Source organism: Trichomonas vaginalis, chromosome IV (genome assembly GCF_026262505.1).
Source record: "Trichomonas vaginalis G3 chromosome IV, whole genome shotgun sequence".
Classification (NCBI taxonomy): domain Eukaryota; phylum Parabasalia; order Trichomonadida; family Trichomonadidae; genus Trichomonas; species Trichomonas vaginalis.
In genome coordinates, this window is record NC_067206.1 from 33,688,813 (window position 1) to 33,712,544 (window position 23,732).

The 23,732-nt window shown below is 30.7% G+C and overlaps 8 protein-coding genes across 8 annotated transcripts, besides 3 other annotated features; 7 read left to right on the top strand and 1 right to left on the bottom strand.

Moving 5' to 3' along the window:
• Positions 1 to 1,004: part of a mobile genetic element that runs on past the window's edge.
• An 824-nt stretch (positions 1,005 to 1,828) lies between these two features.
• Positions 1,829 to 6,354: a mobile genetic element.
• On the bottom strand, positions 2,667 to 4,751 carry TVAGG3_0216380 (ZGC:162945 family; the record flags this gene model as incomplete). Its single annotated transcript, XM_001314222.2, has 1 exon — positions 2,667 to 4,751. The coding sequence occupies one exon, from the start codon at positions 4,749 to 4,751 to the stop codon at positions 2,667 to 2,669; it is 2,085 nt and encodes a 694-aa protein (XP_001314237.2).
• Positions 6,355 to 7,057: 703 nt separating the features above from the next.
• Positions 7,058 to 7,981: a mobile genetic element.
• A 945-nt stretch (positions 7,982 to 8,926) lies between these two features.
• On the top strand, positions 8,927 to 9,333 carry TVAGG3_0216400 (uncharacterized protein; the record flags this gene model as incomplete). The annotated part of the gene is made up of 1 exon (XM_001314223.1): positions 8,927 to 9,214. One exon carries the CDS (start codon positions 8,927 to 8,929, stop codon positions 9,212 to 9,214), a length of 288 nt encoding a protein of 95 aa, XP_001314238.1.
• A 1,621-nt stretch (positions 9,334 to 10,954) lies between these two features.
• TVAGG3_0216410 (proton-transporting ATPase activity, rotational mechanism) lies at positions 10,955 to 11,437 on the top strand (the record flags this gene model as incomplete). Its single annotated transcript, XM_001314224.2, has 1 exon — positions 10,956 to 11,330. One exon carries the CDS (start codon positions 10,956 to 10,958, stop codon positions 11,328 to 11,330), a length of 375 nt encoding a protein of 124 aa, XP_001314239.1.
• Positions 11,438 to 13,191: 1,754 nt separating this feature from the next.
• On the top strand, positions 13,192 to 13,449 carry TVAGG3_0216420 (uncharacterized protein; the record flags this gene model as incomplete). The annotated part of the gene is made up of 1 exon (XM_001330320.1): positions 13,192 to 13,449. The coding sequence occupies one exon, from the start codon at positions 13,192 to 13,194 to the stop codon at positions 13,447 to 13,449; it is 258 nt and encodes an 85-aa protein (XP_001330355.1).
• A 475-nt stretch (positions 13,450 to 13,924) lies between these two features.
• Positions 13,925 to 17,369, top strand: TVAGG3_0216430 (uncharacterized protein; the record flags this gene model as incomplete). Its single annotated transcript, XM_001330321.1, has 1 exon — positions 13,925 to 17,350. The coding sequence occupies one exon, from the start codon at positions 13,925 to 13,927 to the stop codon at positions 17,348 to 17,350; it is 3,426 nt and encodes a 1,141-aa protein (XP_001330356.1).
• A 249-nt stretch (positions 17,370 to 17,618) lies between these two features.
• Positions 17,619 to 18,224, top strand: TVAGG3_0216440 (peptidyl-prolyl cis-trans isomerase protein; the record flags this gene model as incomplete). The annotated part of the gene is made up of 1 exon (XM_001330322.1): positions 17,626 to 18,189. One exon carries the CDS (start codon positions 17,626 to 17,628, stop codon positions 18,187 to 18,189), a length of 564 nt encoding a protein of 187 aa, XP_001330357.1.
• A 2,915-nt stretch (positions 18,225 to 21,139) lies between these two features.
• TVAGG3_0216450 (tRNA-dihydrouridine20 synthase protein) lies at positions 21,140 to 22,202 on the top strand (the record flags this gene model as incomplete). The annotated part of the gene is made up of 1 exon (XM_001330323.1): positions 21,155 to 22,156. One exon carries the CDS (start codon positions 21,155 to 21,157, stop codon positions 22,154 to 22,156), a length of 1,002 nt encoding a protein of 333 aa, XP_001330358.1.
• Positions 22,203 to 22,641: 439 nt separating this feature from the next.
• Positions 22,642 to 23,727, top strand: TVAGG3_0216460 (palmitoyl-(protein) hydrolase protein; the record flags this gene model as incomplete). Its single annotated transcript, XM_001330324.1, has 1 exon — positions 22,658 to 23,680. One exon carries the CDS (start codon positions 22,658 to 22,660, stop codon positions 23,678 to 23,680), a length of 1,023 nt encoding a protein of 340 aa, XP_001330359.1.
• Positions 23,728 to 23,732: the final 5 nt, after the last annotated feature.

A 23,732-nucleotide genomic window follows, 5' to 3' on the forward strand; every position in this document is an offset into this window, starting at 1 on the left:
TCGAAAATCCACTTTTCCTAGTGTTCTGATTAATATTTTGTGAATGTAACAATGAAGTATATGTTTTAATAAGATGATAATATATTCTATCACTTCAAATCACATAAAAATTGCAAAATCAGCGAGTTTTATAAGAACATGATTTTTTCCTATTTTTTTGCTTCTGGATGCGTGTTTTGAAAAATAGATATTTTCGAATTTTGATTTTATAAAAAGGATGAATTTTATATTAGGAATTTTTTGACCTATTTCCAATCATGAATTCCTAAGTTTTTCTAGGAATTAAATTGAGAAGAAATTAGGAAATTCGCTTTAATGCCATTACAAATTAATATTATGATGCATAATATATATATTTATTGAGGCTAATGTCGTAATATCGTGCATTTTATAAAAAATTCAAAGAATTGACAATTGGATAGCACAAATTTAATTCTCCAGACAAAGTATTATTGTTTTTATATTCAAAACATTATCCTTAGTTTTGAAATGTTGGCAAAAATTTTTCGTGTTATTTTTTGTGTTTCAGCATAAATTATGTATTTACTTATGAAAGATAAGCATTTTATTCATTATCATAAAGATATACCATAACAAATTGATAACATTTTAAAAAAGTGTATTTTAGTGGGCATTATTCTGGCCAATGCCCATTTTTAAACGATTTAATATTGACCATATCAATAGCCGACTCAATGTAAAAATTTAGATATTATTTTTTTCATTATTCAAACTTTGATAAATTTTAGTATAATAAATGATTTTGTTTCGTGTATGATACAGAAATGAAAAGCTTAATTAATATCATTTTGCATTTTTTCAAGAATGTTAGAGTACATCTACAATAAAAAATCGGATTCGAATTGCGATACTGCATCAAATTGTTGCACATCTGATAAGGATCTCAAAAGAGTAAAGTTAATTTTTTTGTGTTTTTTTTAAAACACCATCTTGAGCAATATTTTTGGGATGACGATAGGCCTTATTTGGCCTTACAGTGGACCCTTAATTCTTGAGGATTTTGGAAAAAAGTTTTTACATGAACATGTGTATATTATATGAAATATATTGATAAGGTAAAAATCAAATTTTATTGCATATTCATCGAGAAAATAAACTAACGAATCCCTCAAAATTGAGAGGGTAATCCACCTCCTCTCAAATAAACGTACATACGGGTGCACCCTTAAGGATACCCTTACGTGTCAGATTTTTTGCGCATACGAAGAAGTCATGCTAGACATGAGCTATAAACCTGAAATTTTAGCAACATATTTAAAACTTTTTAAACTACAATACACTTTAATATTCAAGAACAAAAATATTCTTTTTAGAAATTACATAATTATTTTATGTGAAATCTATATAAAAACATATTTTGCGAGCGTAACTTTTTTCTTTATAAGCACCTTATATGACTGATAAACTGTGAAGGCACATAATTGTTAATTCATAGAGTTGATATGTTTCCAAAATTGAGAGGAAATTTGAAAATTGAATACCCTTTCAATTCAATTTTCAAAAGATATCAGCTCCTTCAATAATTGAAGGACGATTTTGATCATTTGCTCTTAAAACAAGTATGCCATGGAGAAAAAAGTTACGCTCGCAAATCTGAAATATAACTATCATATAAAAAAATTAAATTTCTAATTTTTTACTCTATAGATATTATTGGCCACTTGTGTAATGCATAAAAGTTTATGTCATATGCATACATTTGGAAGTATGGGAGACGAGGGAAATTACTTCTATGAGGCACTAGGATTTTTAAAAATTTCTCTATCGGACTCACCATTCAATTTCTCGAAAATTAAAAAAAATCAATGGGGAGAAGCTTCCTAAACTTTTTAATCCCATAAATATGGTCATTATCTGGAATAAAGAGTTAAGCGTCATATGTCACTTTTTGTACTAAGGAAACATCGACTTTATGCGTTATGACTTTTCGATGAGGAAACAAGTGTTCACGTATTATAAACTTCCTTATTCCAATAAACCGGCCCTAAACATAATTAATTTTAAGCATTATAATGGTCTCTTTTCTATGATAACCAAATCAATTTGGTTATCATAGAAAAGCACCAAAAACTGGAATAGGAATAGCCGCGTTAAAACAGGAATAGGCAATATGGAAACAAGGGTAGACTCAAACTCATACTCAAGGCAAGACTGATACAAGAATTACAACAAAATTTTACAAAATCTATTATTTATCTCAATTTAATGGCAGGTTTTAGTACCCGAAGAGTTTGCATTCTACTTTTTGCTCTTATTTTACAAAAATATTCTAAAAATTTGTAACTTCTTTTATAATATAATACTTTTTTTCAAATTTACTTTCCAAACGTTAATGTCTTGTTACGGCTATATCTTTGTACGGGGAAATAAAGAAATTTTATTATGCTATTATATTATTTTTTTTAAATCAATATCTAATCAATAGTAAGTTAGATTTTTTATTAAAAGAGCAAATAAAGATACGATCGAGCAATAGTTTATTTTAAATCTCAATATTATAAAATAAATGTTCAAAATTTTTAAGTAATAATACTAAATACTTAAATAAGTAAAAGCACACAAGAAAAATATTCACTAACTTAAGAAAAAATCATATATTTAGAGAATTATCCCTTATAATAAGATTAAAAAAAATTAAACTGTTTTCAATCATCATCATCACCAGCTCCATAGAACTTGTGTTTGCGATAGATGACACATTTTGCAAGCCATTTGACACCACCAAGATATGACCACAAATCGCTGCCAACATCTCCACCTTGAAGACCTTTGATCAAACCATCAGGAACAATGTAAGTAATTTCATCGTCGAGCATGAACCAAACTCTTCCTTTGTTGACGAAGGCAACGAAATGACCTTGATGATAAGCAATAATGGAATGTATCTTAAATACATACGTTCCATCACTGAGTTGAGTTTTGTAGTTCTTCTTGATCTCAAATTTGTCAAAGAAGACATTTGGATCAGACCAATTCCTCTGAACGTCGACCCAGAGGAATGTTGAGATTTCATTGATATGAGAATCATCTGTGCACATTTGTTTAATTCCTTGATCAATACCTGCTGCACCAAGAGGAATGTGAAGCGAAACCGAATAGAAGCTTTCATCAGGAGTCTCAGTTTGATATTGGAATGTAACGGCAATATCTGGTTTGTTTGCTGATTCCGTAACATCATGTACAATCTTTTGAAATGTGTCATCGGCATCTTGCTGCTGGAAGTATTGCTTGCCGAGTGTTGTGATGAATTGTGAGCATGAAATTGTGTATTCCTTGTGGCGGTAGTGCAACATCTGATCATAAATTTCGGCAAGTGCTTTCACTGGCGTATATTCGACATCTCCCAAATGCTCCATTACATCTTTTCTGAAAGTATTTACGTAGAACAAAACTTGCAAAACGGCATTGACATGGCAGGTAGCTCCCTCATTATGTAATCCTGGAATTGACATTTTTGTTTCGATGTTGTAGATTGCATTTTGTGTTCTTTTAACAAGTATCTTATCAATCTTTTCATATCCAGCTAGTGGAGATGGAATCTTCATTGGAGTTTCTGGAGTTTGGAGATAAAGATCTTTTGGAACACATCTTGGCTTTGGCATTGGGCTTCCTGAACCATTTGGTTCTGGTGTTGCTGCAGCTTCTTTTTCATCTTTTGGAGTGCAAGGAAAATCGCAGTTATCCTTCTCACTGAGAGGTGTGGAATCGATGTGATAGTTATCTAAAGCAAACAATCCTTGAACAATAAGTGGAAGATTGCCTTTTTCACCACGATATCCTATTGCCAAGACACTCCAATTACTTTTATCGCGTGCAAAGCGGCGTTCGACAATTTGGCGATCATGTGCAATCGCATTATTGCGTTTTGTAACTTCTTCGTCATCACCTCTTTGCATAATGACGGCTGTTGGATGGTATTTCTGAATACCGATGTAACCTCTATCTGCAAGAAGTCCTAATGCAACAGATTCAACTCCACGTTGGACATGTAAAAAATCTGAAGCTCCTGATAAATCAAATACTTTCTTATCGTGAACTGAAGCTAAAAAACTTGTATTCATGTGAATTACCTGTCCTAAAGGATTAACAAGAACTTGAACCTTCATACCATTGCAATGGTTTTTAGCATCCCATGAACTTTTACGCTCAGCAAGATCAAGAGGAACGGTAAAAGGAATAGTAGAGCTATCAACTGCAGCAACACATGTTGGAAAGTTATCGAACTCCTTGTCACAGGGAGAATATTGTTTTGGAATGAATTCAGCAATGAAAATTGGGAACATCCTGTTTGTTGTTTTGTTAATGATTTTGCTGAGGTAACTCTGTTTCAAACTAACAATTCCTGACATTTTTTGCAATGGAAGATAAGTGCAATAGTAAGTTAATGTTAGGAATAACGCATCTAATGGATCACAACCGTTTTTCCGACCGCGTCTGGATGAAAACTCATGCTCGCGAACAACATCAACTAAATACAAGAGTTGATCCAAAGAAAAGTTACAAAGGTCTTTGACATTTAAGATTGGGTGTGCCTCAAGGAATTTTTGTAAGCTAAACTTTCTGACAACTTTAAATTCTTCGGCATTAGCTGGTGCTTGATTTTCATCTTCACTTGCGGGCTCTGATTCATCAAGATAAGCTAAGTGCATTTGCATTCTCACGATTTCCTTGGATCGGGTTTTGGACTTCTGGATATCATCCAAGAACTCGGAATCATCCTTGTACTCCATTAATGAAAGTGATATGAACATTTCTTCTAAGAGTTTTCATTCAATTCATGTTTTTAAGAAGTTAGTGAATTAATTTTCATATCTCAGAAATTCGAAAAATAGTTGTTTAACACAAAAATTGATCAAATGCTTCTCTAATTATCTAAATAGCTAAAATTGTAAATTCAAGATATTTGACACAAATTCAATTTTGACGGTTTGAAACAGTGCGTTTATTCTTCCGTTTATTTCTAAAAGCATAGCATTTTTATTAAATATGATTCTAATAATATTTTTGGATTAAACAGATATATGTGGTCAATTCTATTGATTTTTTTTCCACTCGGAATACATTTTTAAGATATGTAATTTGATTCCACTACTATCAAATGATTAATGCATATAAAAAAAGCAATTACATTTAAAAAAACGAACTATTGAAAAATTGACAGTTGACGGTATAGTTTCAATTTTTTGAATTGATATCGACTATTTAAAAATGAAACTCTTTTGGAGTTTTTTATGCATCAAAAGGTATTAGTACACATATATATATAAGATCTAGTAATTCGGTTAAGCATTGAAGGTAATTCAAAGGTTTAGATTTTGATATTTGTTTTTGTTTTGAATACTCTACATGTATATTTAGACTTCATACAAAGTTCCAAAGGTCTATAAACATAGAAAAAATTTAGGATATGGTAATAAATTTGGTTCGTAAAATTGAAAGGAAAATTTTATCTATTCATATATTTAGAACCATCATGTTAAATATATCTATTAATGACTAATATTGCCAAAGGAGAAGGGAAAATTTTATAAAATTTTATCATATTAAGGTATAAAACTATTATTTCCTATATATTTATGAATCAAATAGTAAGATAATCACTCTTTGTTAGACTAAATTAAATGAAAAAAGTCTAAATTGTATGATCGTCTAAACTCAGTATAACCTATACCAAAGCTTATTAATGGCTTATGCAAATATACAGCTGATGTTAGCTTAGTTTTTGACCAAAATACAAAAAAAAATTATGAGTACAATATGATCAAATTTTTATAAAAGCAGCCGAAAACAGCATTCAATTGGAATGGTATTATCAATGATAATCATTCAAGACACTTTTATCAAAAAATTTACATAAATCTTTTTCAAAACAGAGTATTTTTGCAAAAATTTCATCGAAAAGATAGCTTTGTCTAATAAAAATGATATGGTACGGAAAATCTATTGAAAATAATCTGAGGAATTTGAAATTCATTAAAAAGTCTTGAAAAAAGTGAATGCATTCATGAATGTCCCATATCCATTTTATCCTAGTTGTTTCATAATTCCATATTGCCGATTCCTATTCTAGTTTTTGGTGCTTTTCTATGATAACCAAATTGATTTGGTTATCATAGAAAAGAGACCATTATAATGCTTAAAATTAATTATGTTTAGGGCCGGTTTATTGGGATAAGGAAGTTTATAATACGTGAACACTTGTTTCCTCATCGAAAAGTCATAACGCATAAAGTCGATGTTTCCTTAGTACAAAAAGTGACATATGACGCTTAACTCTTTATTCCAGATAATGACCATATTTATGGGATTAAAAAGTTTAGGAAGCTTCTCCCCAATAATAGCTAAAATGTATTATGCATAACAAATTTTAATGTTACACGGTATTTTTTGAACTTCATGACATGAATTTTCTTTATATTATTTTTTTTTTGGATTTTCTATGATTTATGCGATAGGCTGGAACAACATTGTAGGTGCAATGATATCATTTATAGAGAAATCTAAAACTTCAGCATTCAGAACTCGCAACCACAAAAATATTCATTTGCTAAGTAAGTAAAGTTGATTAAGTTCGACACTTAGCTTTTATACGTAAAACCAAGTGTGTATTGTTATTTCTTGTTAAATTATTGAGAAAAAAATAAATTGTAAGAGAAACGATACTGATTATTGAAATAATATTGAGGGTAGCTGCAGATTTCTTCATTAACATGCCGGAAATTTGTTAATCTTGGTTTTCTATCATAAAATCTGTCGAAGAATCTAAAAACGGAGATATGAAATAGAGATCATGTAAATCTAGAGTATCCTGTCAGAAAAATAGACTAAGCATGTAACCCTTTTTTGGTCATAAACACTTTTTACCACTTAGTCATACAGATGATCATTAAATTTAAACGAGCACTTTTTGTCAGAATTTATTCTTTTACAAAGACAGAAGATTTTAGTATTATTTAATATTAGTGCTGTAGCAAAATTCAAAAAACGGTGAAAATTCAGTGAATTTGTGAATTCACATTTTTTTTCGACATTTTTCAAAGGTGACCAAACTATTTTTTGAAAGTCCGCCATAACTTTAATGGTACTATTTCAGCGTGTACAATGAATACAAAAATTCTAAGAGTGCCACATAAAATAGTACTTTAGACTTGAGTTAATGCTACCAAGCAAATGTTAAAAAGATGACTTTAGTGTTTTGATAATCAAAGATTAAAATCATTATTGTCTAAATCAATAATCATAACGACAGAAGTTAATGTTTTTTCATAAGTGCTTTAAATCCACTTTTAAAAGTATACCTCAAAAATCAAAATATCAAAAAAAAAATTGGCCGATAGGTTTGGCTTTAATTTTTGTCTGCTTTTATGATTTGATATGGATGTTATAATTTTAAAAGTTGAGCCAAATTCACCAATAGATTTTTGAGATTTGCAAATACTCAATAATTTTCAGCGTGTTATCTTTTATTAAAAGAACTATTTGGTTTCAGTATCATATAAATTGATATTTACTTTCTATTTGAACCTTCATTTAGCTAATGATTTAATAATACAGATTTCATCTAGTCCTTATAAGAGAATTTTGAATTTGTTATAATAAAAAAACAAACAGATATAGCTTACACTTCTATAATAAAGATACCTTTTATAGAAATCAGTATGAAATGTGTTTTGGCTTATTGGAAGCATATCAGACATAATCGCCATAATCAAAAAATCTATATACCCAATAAGTAATAAATTTGTCGATATAGATTTTCCATAAAATTAGTTTTTAGTCTGATCTTAAAATAAATTTAATTTTTTATAAAAAAAATCACATTTAAAAGTACCTTTTTAGTAGCTCGAAATCCTGTTGGTGGATTTCGGGCGTACTTCAAAATTAGCTTTTCTTCTACATATGCAAGCTATATTTTAAATATGGAGCAAATCGGATCGGCGAAAGTAGTTTAGTTACCTTTCATTTTTCTTGATATATCCATGCACATTAAGAACACAGCTTTGATACGCTTAAAAAAGCATATTTTATATGAAATTGTTAAAGAAATAAACAATTTATATAAAAATTGCACTTATGGGCAGTTTAGATATATAATTTATATATAACATATATACAAATCCATAGACAAAGTGCAATAACTACAATGTTGTAGAAAATTACAGCAGAAATACTGACTTTTTGAAGGATAATAAGAATTCTTCTAAATGTTGTATTTTTATAATTTGATTGATTTTTTTTACTATTTCATTAATCTTTTATGAATAATAATTATTTTTAATATATGTGCTATTAAAATTTCAAATTTTGACTAATATATCTAAGTTATCTGAACGAAACATTTAGAAAATATCATACTTACATTGAAATAGCAAGTAGAGCATATTAATAGCAAGTTTCTTGGCTTTATATCTATCATCTATTGTTGTTTGATCAAACAAAATTCACTCTATTATATGGTGTCAATTAATTAAAACAATTTTTAATAGTTATTTATTTAGTGCGAATAAGTGCAAACTCATAAATGAATAACTTAATAGTAGAAATGAATTATCTGATATAAATCTCACATTTTGTCCATCAGAAATACTTTAATTGCATACGCATAACTATTAGTAATACGTCTGGAGTGTCAATTAATAACAATCCCACAACAAGTAAAATTCAGATTTTTATTAAACTTATTTTTTCCTAAAAGTTTTCTCAAATTACTATATATACATATGTGGATAAAATAATAGTAATATTGTAAAAAATTAGATAATTTTTTTTATTTGAGAACCTCTCAAAAGTTCATTCAATTTATCAATTGTTTCAGTTTGATGTATATTCATTTCTGGAGCCTAAAACTTTAGCAATCATGACAATATCATATTAAATGAGTTTTCGGGAAGTGTCACTTTTTCAAATGACAGAAATCACTCTAACTCTATGCAGTGACTATCTTCCAAAGGCATATCTCACGCATCCAACACTTACAACAGTCCTCCCAAGAAAAATGTGGATTTATTTCATCGAAAATACAACTGGTGAACCAAGTGATACTTTTTCAGAGATTTGGGTTTATGCATCTAAGGAAGCATACGAAAAGGATCAAGAACATGTCGTTTTAAAGGAAATGTCTCTTGGTCTTGGCGCAAATGGCGTGAAAGACGGAAATCTTCTCTTATTTAAGACAAGAAATGAATCAGCTTAATAACATCTAATCATCATTATTAATTTAATGCATTTCCGAGCACTTATTCATTGAAATTTCAAGATATTTCAAACCAATAATTTAGAAAGAAATGTATATGCCAAAATTGTTATTAACTCTTACATAGATGCTGTTTTGAATAAAAAAATGTTAATTAAAAGATTAATATAATTTTTTTAGAATATCTATTAAACAAAGTGTTTTCTCATTATCACGATGTAGTCCCATGATATGTGCATTATAATTATTGCATAGTAAGTGCATAAACAGCAAAATTTATCTGAAATATTTTTCAATATTTATAAGTAATCATTTTCTTTTTGGGTAAATTGTGTCTATACCATTCACGTTTGATCTAAGCAGTATTGTGGAGATTGGTTTTTCAATATATTTCGAAGAAGTAAAATTTAGCTAATTGAACTTGTATAAAGCGTAGCAATATATTATAATGAGTTTAGTAATGGATCTGCTATGTGCTCAAATCTATCCTCAATCTAAACAAATGAAAAGATTTTAAATCCTGGAAATTTTAGTCTAGTTTCTATGCAAGAAATAAGGGTTTTGTTTTGCGAAAAAAACGTACAATACGCAATTTCGCTAAAAAAAACATTTAGCTAGCAATTTCGACCTTTGACTCCACTCAAGACGTCACTTTTTTAATTTTGCGGTATCATATTTTTGGAAAATCTTTATGAATATTATATAAAAAGTCTCTTTAATATCTATATTTCATATTTTTATCGATTTTTAAAGTTTTTGCGAAAAGTATTCAATTATTTTTGCTATTTGGTCGGGTAAATGTCAGATTTGCGACATTTTCTGATATGATATTCAGATTCTACGTTGATAATAATGCTTATAGAACCCTCTTGCTATTGTGTCAAAATTGCGAAACCGATAGCAAAAATATCTCGCAATATCAAAATTGAGATATTGAGTGAATTATGCATTATAGAGATTAAAAATCTGATTTGTGAAAACATCTCATCAGTTTCTAGCTAATTCAAAAATCTTTACTATCTTATTCGATTAAAATGAAAAGGGAATAGTTTCATTATGCTTTAAATGACAGCCTTATAATATAATCATAGTTTTCGCTCAATATGCAGCATTTTTTTTTCGAAATCTATGGTCAATATCCTAAATACTGATTGCTTTGCATTCATATCTCTTACATTTTCTATACCCACATCACTATTCATTGCTATTCCTATCTTTTTCATTTTTGTTTGTTTCTCATAATTTCTCAAAAAACATGATAACTTGATATTTGTAAATATCATACTTTATAACGTAAATAAGAACTTGACCTATTAAGAAAAGCAGTAATGAAAAGAAAATCTGAAATTCATAAAAATTACAAGTTTCTGATGACAATTAGCTTAATTAAACCAGGTACAAGATTATATAATTGTATTTTCTATCCAATTATCCATATAATATCTTATCCAGAAAAAATAACTTGATCAATACCAAATGATTTTTTAACTAGTAAATAAAGTATTTTCTTTACACACACATTGTATATCATAGTTTTTTTTTGGTTTCGCAAAACATCCAAAAACAAATATGCTATAAAAGTGACAATTTTAGCAAAACGAAACCCTTACAAGAAATGTTTAGCATCATAGTGTTGTTATAATGCATCATTTATTTTATTGTAACAAAAAAAGTTGTGAGCATAGGACGATCAAAAGGGGGTAATTTTTACCTCTCAATTCTATCGTATTAGTTTGGTTCAATGAGTTTCCGCCACGTTCGCCCGATTGAAACCGGATATTACATGGCAGTAATTGGTGATGAAGATACAGTTACTGGTTTCCTTCTTACCGGTATTGGTCAAATGGAAACAGATAAGACATGCAACTTCCTTTTAGTTCGTCCAAAGACAACACAGGAAGAAATAGAAAAAGCTTTCAAGACATTCACAGATAGAGACGATGTTGCTATTCTTTTCATCAACCAGCATATCGCAAATGAAATTCGTCATTTAATCACAGAATTCAACAAGCCATTACCAGCTATCATTGAAGTTCCTAGTAAGGATCACTCATACAAACCAGAAGAAGATCCAGTTTTCCAGAGAGTTTCTGCTCTTCTCGGTTTGTCTTCTTAAGTTATCTTATATATTTATACAACTTCTTTATGCTTTTTTTAAAATAAATTTGAGTTTCAATTGCTTTCATTAATTCTTGTAAAGTTTTTTTATCAATACAATAAAATTTACTTTTGTTAAAAGATATTGTTAGTATTCTATTTGCTTTCAAATGTATGAGTGAGTATAAAAAATGAACTTTGGAAACAAGAATTATTTTAAATTTTATATCTTTGATTTACAAATAAAAATGAAATGATTTCTTGATTAATATAGAAAAATAAAATGCATTTATCGATTTCTTATCCTTTAATATTCCATATTTTCAGTGAAAACGAGGGAATAATATGTAAAATCTAGAAAAAAATTGAACAGATTTTCAAATTTTCAATTTTTTATCAATTTCCACGTCTATGAGAGCAGTTTGATCGAGGGATATATCCCTCATAACACCAGAATCACCAACAGCGATATGTCTCGGGGAAAGTTCAAAAAAGTTCATTGCAAAAGGATTATAAGCACAGTTCGAATCAAATAAACTCAGATGAAATGGTTTTGCTAGCGTAGAATTGGAACAATAAATTTTTGCACTTTTCTGTTTTGCCGCGTCAAATGCCAGGCAAAATTGAGTAAGATAAAAAAGCAAGAGTGGCTAAACAGCTTAAAATTTTTAGTTGATACACATCTGAGAGTAAATATTAAATATAAAAAATTCATTCAATTAATAAAACATTTTTGACAATTGGAAAAATATGGGCGGAAGTCATCCAAGGAAGATGACGATCCTTGGAATACATACTTTCTAAATCAATTTTCTGGTAATCAAACCAAACATTGCCAAAACTGCAATCTAACAGCAGGAAAAAATCAATATTACTTAGACGAGTGCAATTTTTACAAAGACAATGATCACACCATCAATTTTTATCCAATATTCAATGTCCAATTTCTACATAATCGCTGCTCATTTAGTCAATGCACTTCAAAAGAAGACGGAAATTGCATTTTGTACAAAATTGGGGAAAATAGTTCAATCGTTCAACGAAAATTCTGTTGTACAAAATGCCAGAGCACTAACAAAGGGCATTTTTCATATACATATGTTGATGAAGATAAATTAAACTATTTTATCGAGGGTTCCCTTTTCGATGTAGGAAATGAAAGTGTCGGTGAATCTGCAATTTATGCTGATGGTGGTCATATTGTAGTATCATCAACGAATTTCTCATCAAATACAGCTACGAGTGATTCTGCAGGATATTTTACAATAATGACCGATAATATCATTACAAAATTTCATTATTCAACTGTTGTTAATAATTTAGCAACAAGTTTTTATGATATTATATATTTTAAATATAACGCGTTGATTGATTCATGCAATATTATAAGAAATAAAATTTCAAAGACGGGCGGAATTATTTACCAAGGTTCTGATGTTCTCACTGTAAAAGGTTGTTCTTTTATTAACAACAGTGCTCCTAGTAATGCTTATTTGATATATAACAGCGCAAAATTAATAATTGATAGTTCTTATATTGACAAAACGATTTCACATACATATTGTGGTGGTGCAGAACTCAAAAATTCAAGATATCTATTTACTAACAATTTGACTCATCCCTCATTTGGTAATTGTCAAGCAGAATTTGCAGTTATCAAAAAGAGTATTAGAAAGATTAATAAACCTTCTCTTTCCTTTATTACTTTCTTAAAAACTAAACACTCATGATAAATTTTTATGAATTTAATTATTTTTTTCGTTACATTCTGAGTTGGCAACATGATATTTTCCAGGAGTCCAAACAAAATCCTTAAGAACATTCACAGATTTGGTGTACATTATATCTTTCATATTAATTTTGTAAATAAAAGTGACAAAATGGAAGAATCAGATCCTCTTCAAGAACGAGTTAACTATTTAAGGAAACTTGTTAATAATTTGGTTATTCAGAGCTTAGCACTTGGACATATACCAAAAATCAAACCAGGAATTCCAATGTCTGCAGATAATTTAATTAAACTTCGTCAACAACTAGAACAACTTGTCTCTCAAGAAGATACAGAAAAAGATCGCGCAGAAGTCAAAAAAATCAACAAACAACCAAAAGTTCACAGAATACAACCACCTCCAGTTTAATTTACATCTTATTACCATTTCTATGTTATTGCATACATTACTTTTTTGCTCTTCATGCATATCAAAATGATATATTCACTATTCCATGATATTTTATTTTTTATTTTCTAAATAAAGCTGTTATTTTTATATACAATCAAAACAATGCTAAAATATAATGAATGCACCACTGATAATTATTTTTATTACTTTAGAATAGAATATCTTTCAATATAAAGCTATTGACAGATACTATTAGGTTTGAAGCAGAATCAAATATCATTCTTTGTCATTTTTTTCACTATTCCATATATACATACTAGTTCTACTCTGAAATGAAAATAATTTCATTAATCACTGAATTGTTAGACAATTAGAATAGTCATTTGCCACTTTTACCATGCAGAAATAATAATACAACAATAAAGTTCTGGTGTTTAGTTTAGATTTTGTGAATTTTTAAACGTACTTTTTTTCTAAAATCTAATAAATCTGGATGAAGAAGAAGGAAGAAGACTCGACGTCTTCTTTCTTCGACACATTCATTATTCCAGATAAAAATTCCTTTGAGATTTCATATTGGTTTTATAATACAAGAGCACAAATACGACAAATTGAAATTAATTTAGACAAAAAGGGTAAAAATGATCAGAAAAGAGTAGATGTTGCTACACAAGACATTATACATTTATCAGATGAATCATACAATACCTCAGAAATACGAAATACTAGAGAAAAATCTTTACAAACATGGAAATCATATGCAAATAGACTTCTATACGACAAAATCAGGAAAAGACTTCTAAAAGGTAAACGCAAATTAGATGAGCAAAAAGGAAAACGCAGAAAGGCACCAAAGAAACGAAATACTAAGATTTCACCTCAAGAAATCATCAGTCAAACATCTAGTGGATTTCGAGATGACATAACTAAATCAAACAATGAAGAAGAAACAGAAATTGAATCACCAACGCAATCAAAATATCGAGAAGATTGGATTTCTTTTGCTAAGAGATTTACAAAGCAAACAAAATACAATACGCTTATACAAGAACAAGCTAAACTTGTTGTTCAAAGAAAACGAGAAAAAATTGAACGTCAAGAAAGATTTTGTCTTTGGGCAGCTAAATTAGTACAAAATGATCAAATTCAAGAACTTCATAATGAAAAAGATAAACTTGATGCTGCATTTTTGTCATGGAGCAAACTTGTTCCAAAATTATATTTCCAAAACAATGTAAATCACATTAAATCAGAATATGATAAGTGGAAGAGCCTCAAATTCCAAAATCCAGATCAAATACAATCAGTTTGGAGGTGTTACTCTTCTTATCTTCTTAGATTCAATTATAGAATCCGCGGTGTTCAAGAATTCTTCGCAATGGAACGTCTGAAAAGATTCTTCCAATATGTAATAATTCCACGACGTGCAATGCATGTTGTGGATACTATGGAACTTCCTTTCCAAAGATTAATTCAGCGGGAAACAAGAAAAGAAATTGTTCGATCTGCCAGGAAGATTCGTCATTGCTCTCTCCAATACAGAAATCAAATATCAGAAAACTTCGCTGTGAATTTTACAGAAGCAATTTCGGACGCATTTACAACTGTTGCTGTAAATCATCTTGGACCACCAGAAGCTCCTAAACCCAAACAAAAGGCATCTCAAAAACCACATGTTAAAATGCCAAAACGCAAACCAATTCCAAAGAAATCAGATACCAAGCAAAAACAGACAAGAGATCAAGCAACAAACCCAGTTGAAGATAACAAGAAACAAGATAATGATGTTTTCATTGAAGATCATGATTCAAATGATGATTTACTTGGTGAATTGGTTGAACATAATGCAGTTAACATCGAAATTGATAACAATTCAGAGAGTGCATTACCTCCTAACATTAAAATTGTCCAAATTATCCATGAAGAACCTTCATCTCCACCAAAAACACCAACACAAAAACCAGAATTTTCAACAATTAACAATGATGAAATTGTTATTGGAATTGAACCATCAGAAGAGATGTCAAAGATGAGTAACAACAGATCTCCAAACTACATATTATCAACAACAAACAGAGAGAAGCCTAAACTCGAGATGTCAAAGAACCAATCACAAACAATCATTCCAAAACAAAATGCTGCAATCCAAACACAACCAAAACCAACTGTTCAGAGAAAATCAACAGAAACACAGAAATCTACTTCATCAGGAAAACAATCATCAGACAAACAGTCTTCAGAGATGATTTCAGATATCATGTTATCAGCACCAAGTATTTCAAGAATTATGGAGATGTATGGAAGTGGATCATCTCTTGAAGAAATCAACAATTCTGTTGAAGAAGAACTTAAACTAAGTGAATTCGATCTAATAAACAGTGGTTCTCCAATAAAATCAAAAGGAAAACCATCAAATGGATATGAAGAAGAAAGTTATCAAACAGAAACTCCTCCATCATCCGCTAAATATCAATCTCTTAATTCATCTCCAAGAAGTAGATTCCAATCTGTTTTAACAACAAGCAGCTCTTTCAACAGAACTCCACAAGGAACAATATCAAATAAAACCGAAAAAGTTGATCTACTTGAACAACACAATACATTAAGTTTGGAACCAGAATCAGAAAGCAAAGAATTTGTTCCTTATAGAATTGATGAAGATGAGTACAGTGAAGAAAATGAAGAAGAATCTTTCCTCGGATTTGATTTTACTGAAGAAGAAGAGGAAGAAGAAAATAATGAACAACAACAACAACTTCAGGAAGAAGAAGATTTGTTTGAAGAAGAGGATGATGAAGTTCCATTCATATTTAGTGATGATCAAATGCAATCTTCTAAAAAGAGTTCAGATACAAATGATAATCTTCCAAAGAATTCGGAACCTAAATTTGTTTTCACGTCAACTTCTAATGAAAACATTTCTATTTCGTCGAAATCAGATGGACCTAATTTTGTTTTCTCATCCAATGAAAATATATCTATTCCTTCTTCATTACCTCAACAACAACAGCCTCCACAAGAAGATTACGATGAAGATTCTGTTCCAGAGAAAAACAGCGCGATAATGAATGACACAGATAATGATGATAACATTACTTCTCATAGTCCTGTTCAAGAAGTCGAAGTTTCTCCACAAAAGAAGAGTTCTGATGGGGATAAATCTCCTGCATTCAATTTCACTTCTTCTGATGCAGCAACACCCGATGATGATAAACAGCAAACACCACAAGGAACACCTCAAGATTACACTTACAGTTACTATAGTCCTGATTTCAGACCAACTCCTTCTGCTTCTTCAGGTGCAAGTGATGCAGAAAATGAATCAAATAAGCCTAATACTTCTAAAATCAATGAAACACAATCTCAAACTCCTGTAAACACAAATAATGAGCAGCAAGATATAGAATATGAAGAGGAAGAGCAAATAAACGAAGAAGAGGAAGAGAAAATAGAAGAAAATAATCCAGAACATAATGAAAATGACGAAGAAGAAGGCGAAATACATGATGATGATCATCATACCGACAAAAACAATGGCGAAGAAGAAGGAGAAATAGTTGATGATGACGAAGAATCTTTACATTCGGATGACTATTTGACCAGCAAAAATGAAAGAGATGGAAATGAAAAATTTGTTGAAGAAGAAGATGGCGAAGAGGAAGATATATTTATGGATGATCCTGAAGAAGAAGAATTCCATGAAGAACCATTCAGTGTTGGAGTTTCTTCTGATTTCCCTAATCAGAATGATTCCAAGATAACTGATGAAGAAGCTCCAGATTTTAATTTTGGAAATCAATCTCAAGATTCAACAAATGACTCAATAGATCTTGAGAGTATGTCACCAGCAAAACCTCTTAACTCATCTTCAGATAGGTTTGGGGTTTCACCAGGTGGATTTTTCCTCACTGGCGTGTAAGTAACAAATGTATGCTGAGTGATTTTTTTGTAAATTATTTTGTTTTATTTGTTTTATTTAATTATCATAATTTTTTTATGCTTTTTTAATTTGGCAGTGAAACACTGAGGGCTTTATTGAAATAAAAAACAAACATATTGAAATGAAGTGCCATTTATGGATCATTTTCATTTCATTTGAAATATGATGGTTGATGTGTTTGTAAGCACAGCAGTATTTTCTTTAAATAAAAATTCGCGATAATCAGGGTGGTTATTTGGTCACATCACTTGAAAATGCCAATTCGCAGGGCACCAAAGAAAGTAAAGAAATCATGCCTTCAGAAGTATGGATTTGCACTTGGTTTTAGTGTCTTCTCCATTTGCGTCTTTGTTGGCTTAGTTCTCTATCTCGGCGGAGATAACAGCCAAGCTGCTAACCGCAGAAAGACAATTGAAGATCAGAGAAGAGCTCGTCAAGAAACAAAGTCAAGCCTTCCACCAGCTAAACCAGGTGCTGTCAAGGTTACAAAGGATGGCAAAGTTACAAAGGATATTATCACAGAAGGTAAGGGCCAGCAAGCCAAGAAGGGTGATCACGTTAGAGTACACTACACAGGAACACTTACAAACGGCGAAGAGTTCGATTCCTCAGTTAAGAGAAATCAGCCATTCGAATTCACAATCGGCCAAGGTGTCATCAAGGGCTGGAGTGAGGGTGTCGCTTCAATGAAGGTTGGTGAAAAGTCCCGCTTCGTTATTGACTCAGAATACGGCTACGGAGAGTACGGCACCGGACCAATCCCAGGCGGCGCTACATTGATTTTCGAAATCGAGCTCCTCGAAATCCTTAAGCAATAAATAACTTATCACATGATTTAATTTGAAATAATTTTACATCTAACCAATACTTTTTTATATTTATTCTCGTCATTGTTTTGGTCTGCTGGAAATTCCAGCCTGGAATGGAGAATTGCAAATTTTTTTGAGTTAATTAGACAAGCAGTCCAGCATTTCGAAGTGATTTATGAAATTAATTCATATATTTTGAACATGATATCTCATAGGATAAAGAATAAAATTAACTGCTTAGAATCGAATTTTGAACATGATTTATTATTGAAATTATTTGATCATTGAATTTTCGGCGATTTAAATGGATCAATCCACAGTACAATATAACTAAAATTGATATATGATATTAGTTTAAAAACGATTAAAAATTGCAACCGAAAATGGTCAAAAATAAGTCACGAAAATATGAAATTTAGATAGCTAATTTGATTTAATTAAAGACGGCGAAAAAAGTGCAGCAAGTTCGTATTATATATAGCGCGTTCTATCGGCGCGCAGCTTTGCTGTGCGCCGATATAAGCTGACAAGGCTGTCATGCACCAGTGTGTTATAACAGATCGATTTTATTTGAAATTTCATAAATTAATAATTATAATAAATTTGATATTCAGAGACGGCGCTACGCGCCTTTTAGCATTCTGGGCACGTAAGTGCCCAGAATGCAAGATTGAGAAATTTGAAACTTCGTTTCAAATTTCTGCCTTGCTGTTATGCAAAAAGAAAGTCAGTACAAAAAAATTTTTGAAATTGAGAATAAAAATAATATCGTGATTTTTTGTGATATATGGATTTTTTAGAAGATTTTAGAGATTGAAGTCTCAATTTATAAAAATTTTTTAAATTGAGAGGAATTTTAATGATATTATTTTATTTGATATTTGGATTTTTTAGATGATTTTAGAGATGTCAGTCTCAATTTAAAAAATTTACAAAAAATGATCGTAAAATAATCGTTTTTGTTCAAATCCTTTTCATTTCGGGAAATTGAAGTTAAATATCAAAGAGATGGTCTATGAATATGTTACATCAAATCATTAAAAAGTGTTTTGATGACTTTTTCTAACCGCAAATTGTCACTTTTTGATGTTTTAAAATTATTATATATCCTATATGCATATAAGATACAAATTAATATTAAAACTCCAAAATCGATTTTTGAGAGAATCAAATTTATCACATCTCATCGTTGTTCCGAATTAATATTTTATTTGTAATGTACATATTATCACAATTACATTCATCATATTAAAATTCAAAAATAATTTTTGAGTTTCAGATCTTCCTAATTTCCCATATAAATATATGTTTATTTTATTAAAAATAGAATGTCCAATTATTGATAAAAATCGATCCGCTTTTCTACCGGTCAAGCTGTATATCTATAGAACCCATCCATGTAAACCTCGATGTCACTTTTGCGGCCTCGCTCCGCTCGGCCGCAAAAGTGACATCGAGGTTTACATGATGGAAAAACGGTTATGTTCAATTGGAAAAATTCCATAGAAAGTCATCTTCAGAAGATGACATTCTATGGAACTTCTACTTTAATAGCCAGTTTGCAAATGATAAAACCAAATCGTGCATAAACTGTGATCTAACAGCAGGAAAAAATCAATACTACTTAGACGAATGTAATTTTTTTCGAGATAATAACCGAGTTATCAACTTTAGCCCTATCACAAGCTCATTGTTTCTACATAATCGCTGCTCTTTTAGTAATTGCACTTCAACAGAAGATGGAAGTTGCATTTACTACCAAATTGGCAGCAATAGTTCAATTGTTCAACGAAGATTCTGTTGTACGAAATGCGAAAGCCAGAAATATGGCCAATTTTCATCTACAAAAGTTGATAAAAATAACTTAAACTTTATTATCGAAAGTTCCCTTTTCGATGTAGCAAAAGAAGATGTTGATGGAAGAGTAGTTGAAGCAAAAGATGGAAATATCATAGTTTCATCAACAAATTTCTCATCAAATAAAGCTAAAGAAGATCCTGTTGGATATTTTGAAAAATCTTCAGAGAATGACTTTATAACAACATTTAATTATTCAACTGTTGTTAATAATTTAGTAACAGGTCAATATGATCATATATATTTTAGTTATAACTCTTTGATTGATTCATGTAATATTATAAATAATACTAATAACCAATCAAGATTAGGAATTATTTACCATTCCATAAATTCTCTTACTGTAAAAAATTGTTCTTTTATTAACAACACTGCTCCTCAAGGTAAATATTTGATATATAACTATGATGATCAATTAACAGTTGATAGTTGTTACATTGACAATTCGATTTCAACAACATTTTTTAGAAATGTAAAACCTAAAAATACAAGAGAACTATTTACTAACAAATTGATTCATTTTTCAACTGGTAATTGCCAAGCAGAATTTGCAATTATCAATAAAAGTATTTTTAAAGTTAATAAACTTTCTCTTTTCTTCATTTCTTTAATAAACATTAACAGTTTTTCATAATCTATTTCTACATCAATCCCACTTTAATATTCGATAATCATTTGTAAATTTGAAGATCATTAAAAATATTTGTAGTAGAATGCCCATAAATTTATAACAATAAATTCTACAAAGATTCCTGTATTCACTAGGAAACCATAATGATAATGATAATTAATTAAGTTAATATAATGTCATGAGCAAAAATTATATTAAATTTCCATAATATTCACCATCTTCGCCATCGTGGACATCCTCATTGTCATCATCCTTATCCATGGACATCTAAAACTTCTGTATTTCAAAAGGGCAGAGAGAGACTCCTTAAACTGGATTTACTTGAAGCTAGTCTCTCGCTTTGATTACTCTCCTCAGGGACTTTCTCTGTTAGTTTAAAAATCCGTCCTTTGTCTCAACATTTTTATTAATTGTTTGTAATAAAATTTTTGCCACGTAAATAATTTTTTGAAATGAAAATTTTGCCAAGGGAACAAAAAAATTAAAATGCTTGGAGATCCGAGTGATTTTTATAGAGGAAAGATATTTGCTGGTCCAATGGTTCGCGCATCAAATCTTCCATTTAGATTGATGTGCCTTGAAAATGGCGCAGATGGCGTTTACGGACCAGCCACGAGTGTAGATTCAATTCTTGCAAGTCATTATGATGAAAATGAAGACCCGTATACAATGTACTTCGGCTGGCCAAAGAATCCACATGTACATTTCCATACTGATCCAAAAGAAAAAGGAAAATTAATTTTCCAAATTCTTACAAATGATGCATCCAAGGCAGTACAAGCAGCTTCAGTAGTTGTAAAGTTTGCTGATGCTATTGATCTCAACTGCGGATGCCCAGAAAGTTTTGCTACATCTCGTGGAACAGGAAGCTCTCTTATGAGCGAACCAGAGATCGTTGCTGATGTTGTTTCAGCACTTAGACGCAATTACAATGTACCAATTTCAGTTAAACATCGTATTCATCATAATATCGAAGAATCAATCCAATTTGCAGTTGCATGCGAAAATGCAGGTGCTTCAGCAATCGCCGTTCATGGCAGACTAAAGGAACAAAAGAATAAAGGCTCTGTCGCTTACGATAACATGAAACTTGTATTCGACCATTTACACGTTGCAAAAATAGGAAACGGTGGCGTTAAAAACAGAGAAATGGCCAAGGAAATGATGGAAAAGACCGGATGTGAGTCTGTTATCATTTCATCAGCCGCATTAAAGAATCCAACCATTTTCTCAGGCCATCCTGAAACAGATCCAGTAAAACTCGCTCGTCGTTACTTAGAAATCGCAAAGCAATACGGATGTTCTGATCGCCACGAATACAGATGGTCTGTCAATACAATGCTTGGCAAATATCGTCATATTACAAGATCTCCTGATTACGAACCATTTACACACTTAGAAGATCTCGATAAAATGATTGAATACATAAATAGAGATGGGGTCTTCCCAATGCCTCAAAATCCAACTGAAACTGAAGATGATGATTAAATTTAATCTATAGAGTAGTTTTAATAAATTTATAAATTAATGCAAAATTTTAAATTTTTCAGTGAAAAAACAAGCTCTTCATTATAAGTTTGACAAAACATTAGAGTTCTTAACATATAAATAAAGGATTCCTCCAATAAAACTTTAAATTGTATCCGAAATATCGAATGTTTCGGCTAAGCTATAATTGAATGGAAATTGTGCATTATTGCATATATAGATTACATTTCCTGTAATTCAGGCCTGAACTCCTTAATTTTTAAGCTTCGATTAAATTGATTTGCCAAAAAACTTAAATCAGATAGATTTTACAGCCATTTGTAAGCTGGATATTATAGATATTAAAAAGAAAATTTATAATGACAGAATTTTTTTGGCGTTTGACTGACTGTAAAATTAAAACGAATATTTCTTAATTCAGATAAGCATCACAAATCAATTTATAATTTCGCGCAAATTTTTGAATTGGCATGTAGAAAAAAAAGCGTCAATCATAGAAAGATGAATATGAGCATTTCTGAGATCAAAGAAAAGGCCATTGGAGCCATAATTAGGCCTCCTCGCCGTGAGTATGACATCTCTGATTTGCCACTCAAGATTGCATCCAACAATTTGTATTTTTCACGCCATCCGATTAATTTTCGAAATCAAAACAAGGAAAAAATTGTGGGTTCGTTGTATTTCATGGAAGGTATCGACCCAATGGGAGGAATTCCGTGTGTTTTATACCTACATGGCAATGCTTCTTCTCAAATGGAAGGTCAATTTCTTGTTCCTAATTTATGCCCATACGGTATTGCAGTTTACTGTTTCGATTTTGCCGGATGCGGTAATAGCAGTGGAGAATACATTTCTCTTGGCTATTATGAACAGCGCGATGTCGAAATGATTTTACAAAATTTAATGTCATCCTACAGATTTACAAAGTTTGTTCTTTGGGGACGCTCAATGGGTGCAGCAACAGCCATACTTACAAATCATCCAAACTTAGTTGGTCGAGTCGTAGATTCAACTTTTACTTCGATTTACGATGTCAGTTATGCAATTGCTTCTTCAATGGGAGTCCCAGGCTTGGTCATCGGCCCAGCTATATGGTATCTCAGAAGTTGCATTAATAACTTGGCAAAATTCGATATTTACGACGTTGTTCCTCTTGAAGCGGCCAAGAAGGGCATGGATGTTCCAATGATCATGGGGCATGCAACTGACGACGAATTCGTTCCATTTGCCCAAGGGCAAGCTGTCTTTGAGGCTTATAATGGAAGTAAAAAAGAATTTGTTATACTTACAGGCGGCCACAACGGAAGAAGGACCAATGAATGGATTTCTCGTGCTTGCAGACTCTGTTTACGCGTGTTTGGAATGAATCCTTCCCAATACAAATACAAATTATTTACAGGATTTGATTCTTCAGAAAATGATCCTCATTATAAGTCATTCATGGATATGATTAATTCCCAAAAGGCTCCTAATCAAGAAGAAACACCTGCCCAAGAAAATCCTCAAGATCCTGAACAAAAATAATTTTGTTTTTATTTTTTTTTCTTTTTATTATATATATTAAACTATTCTGTTA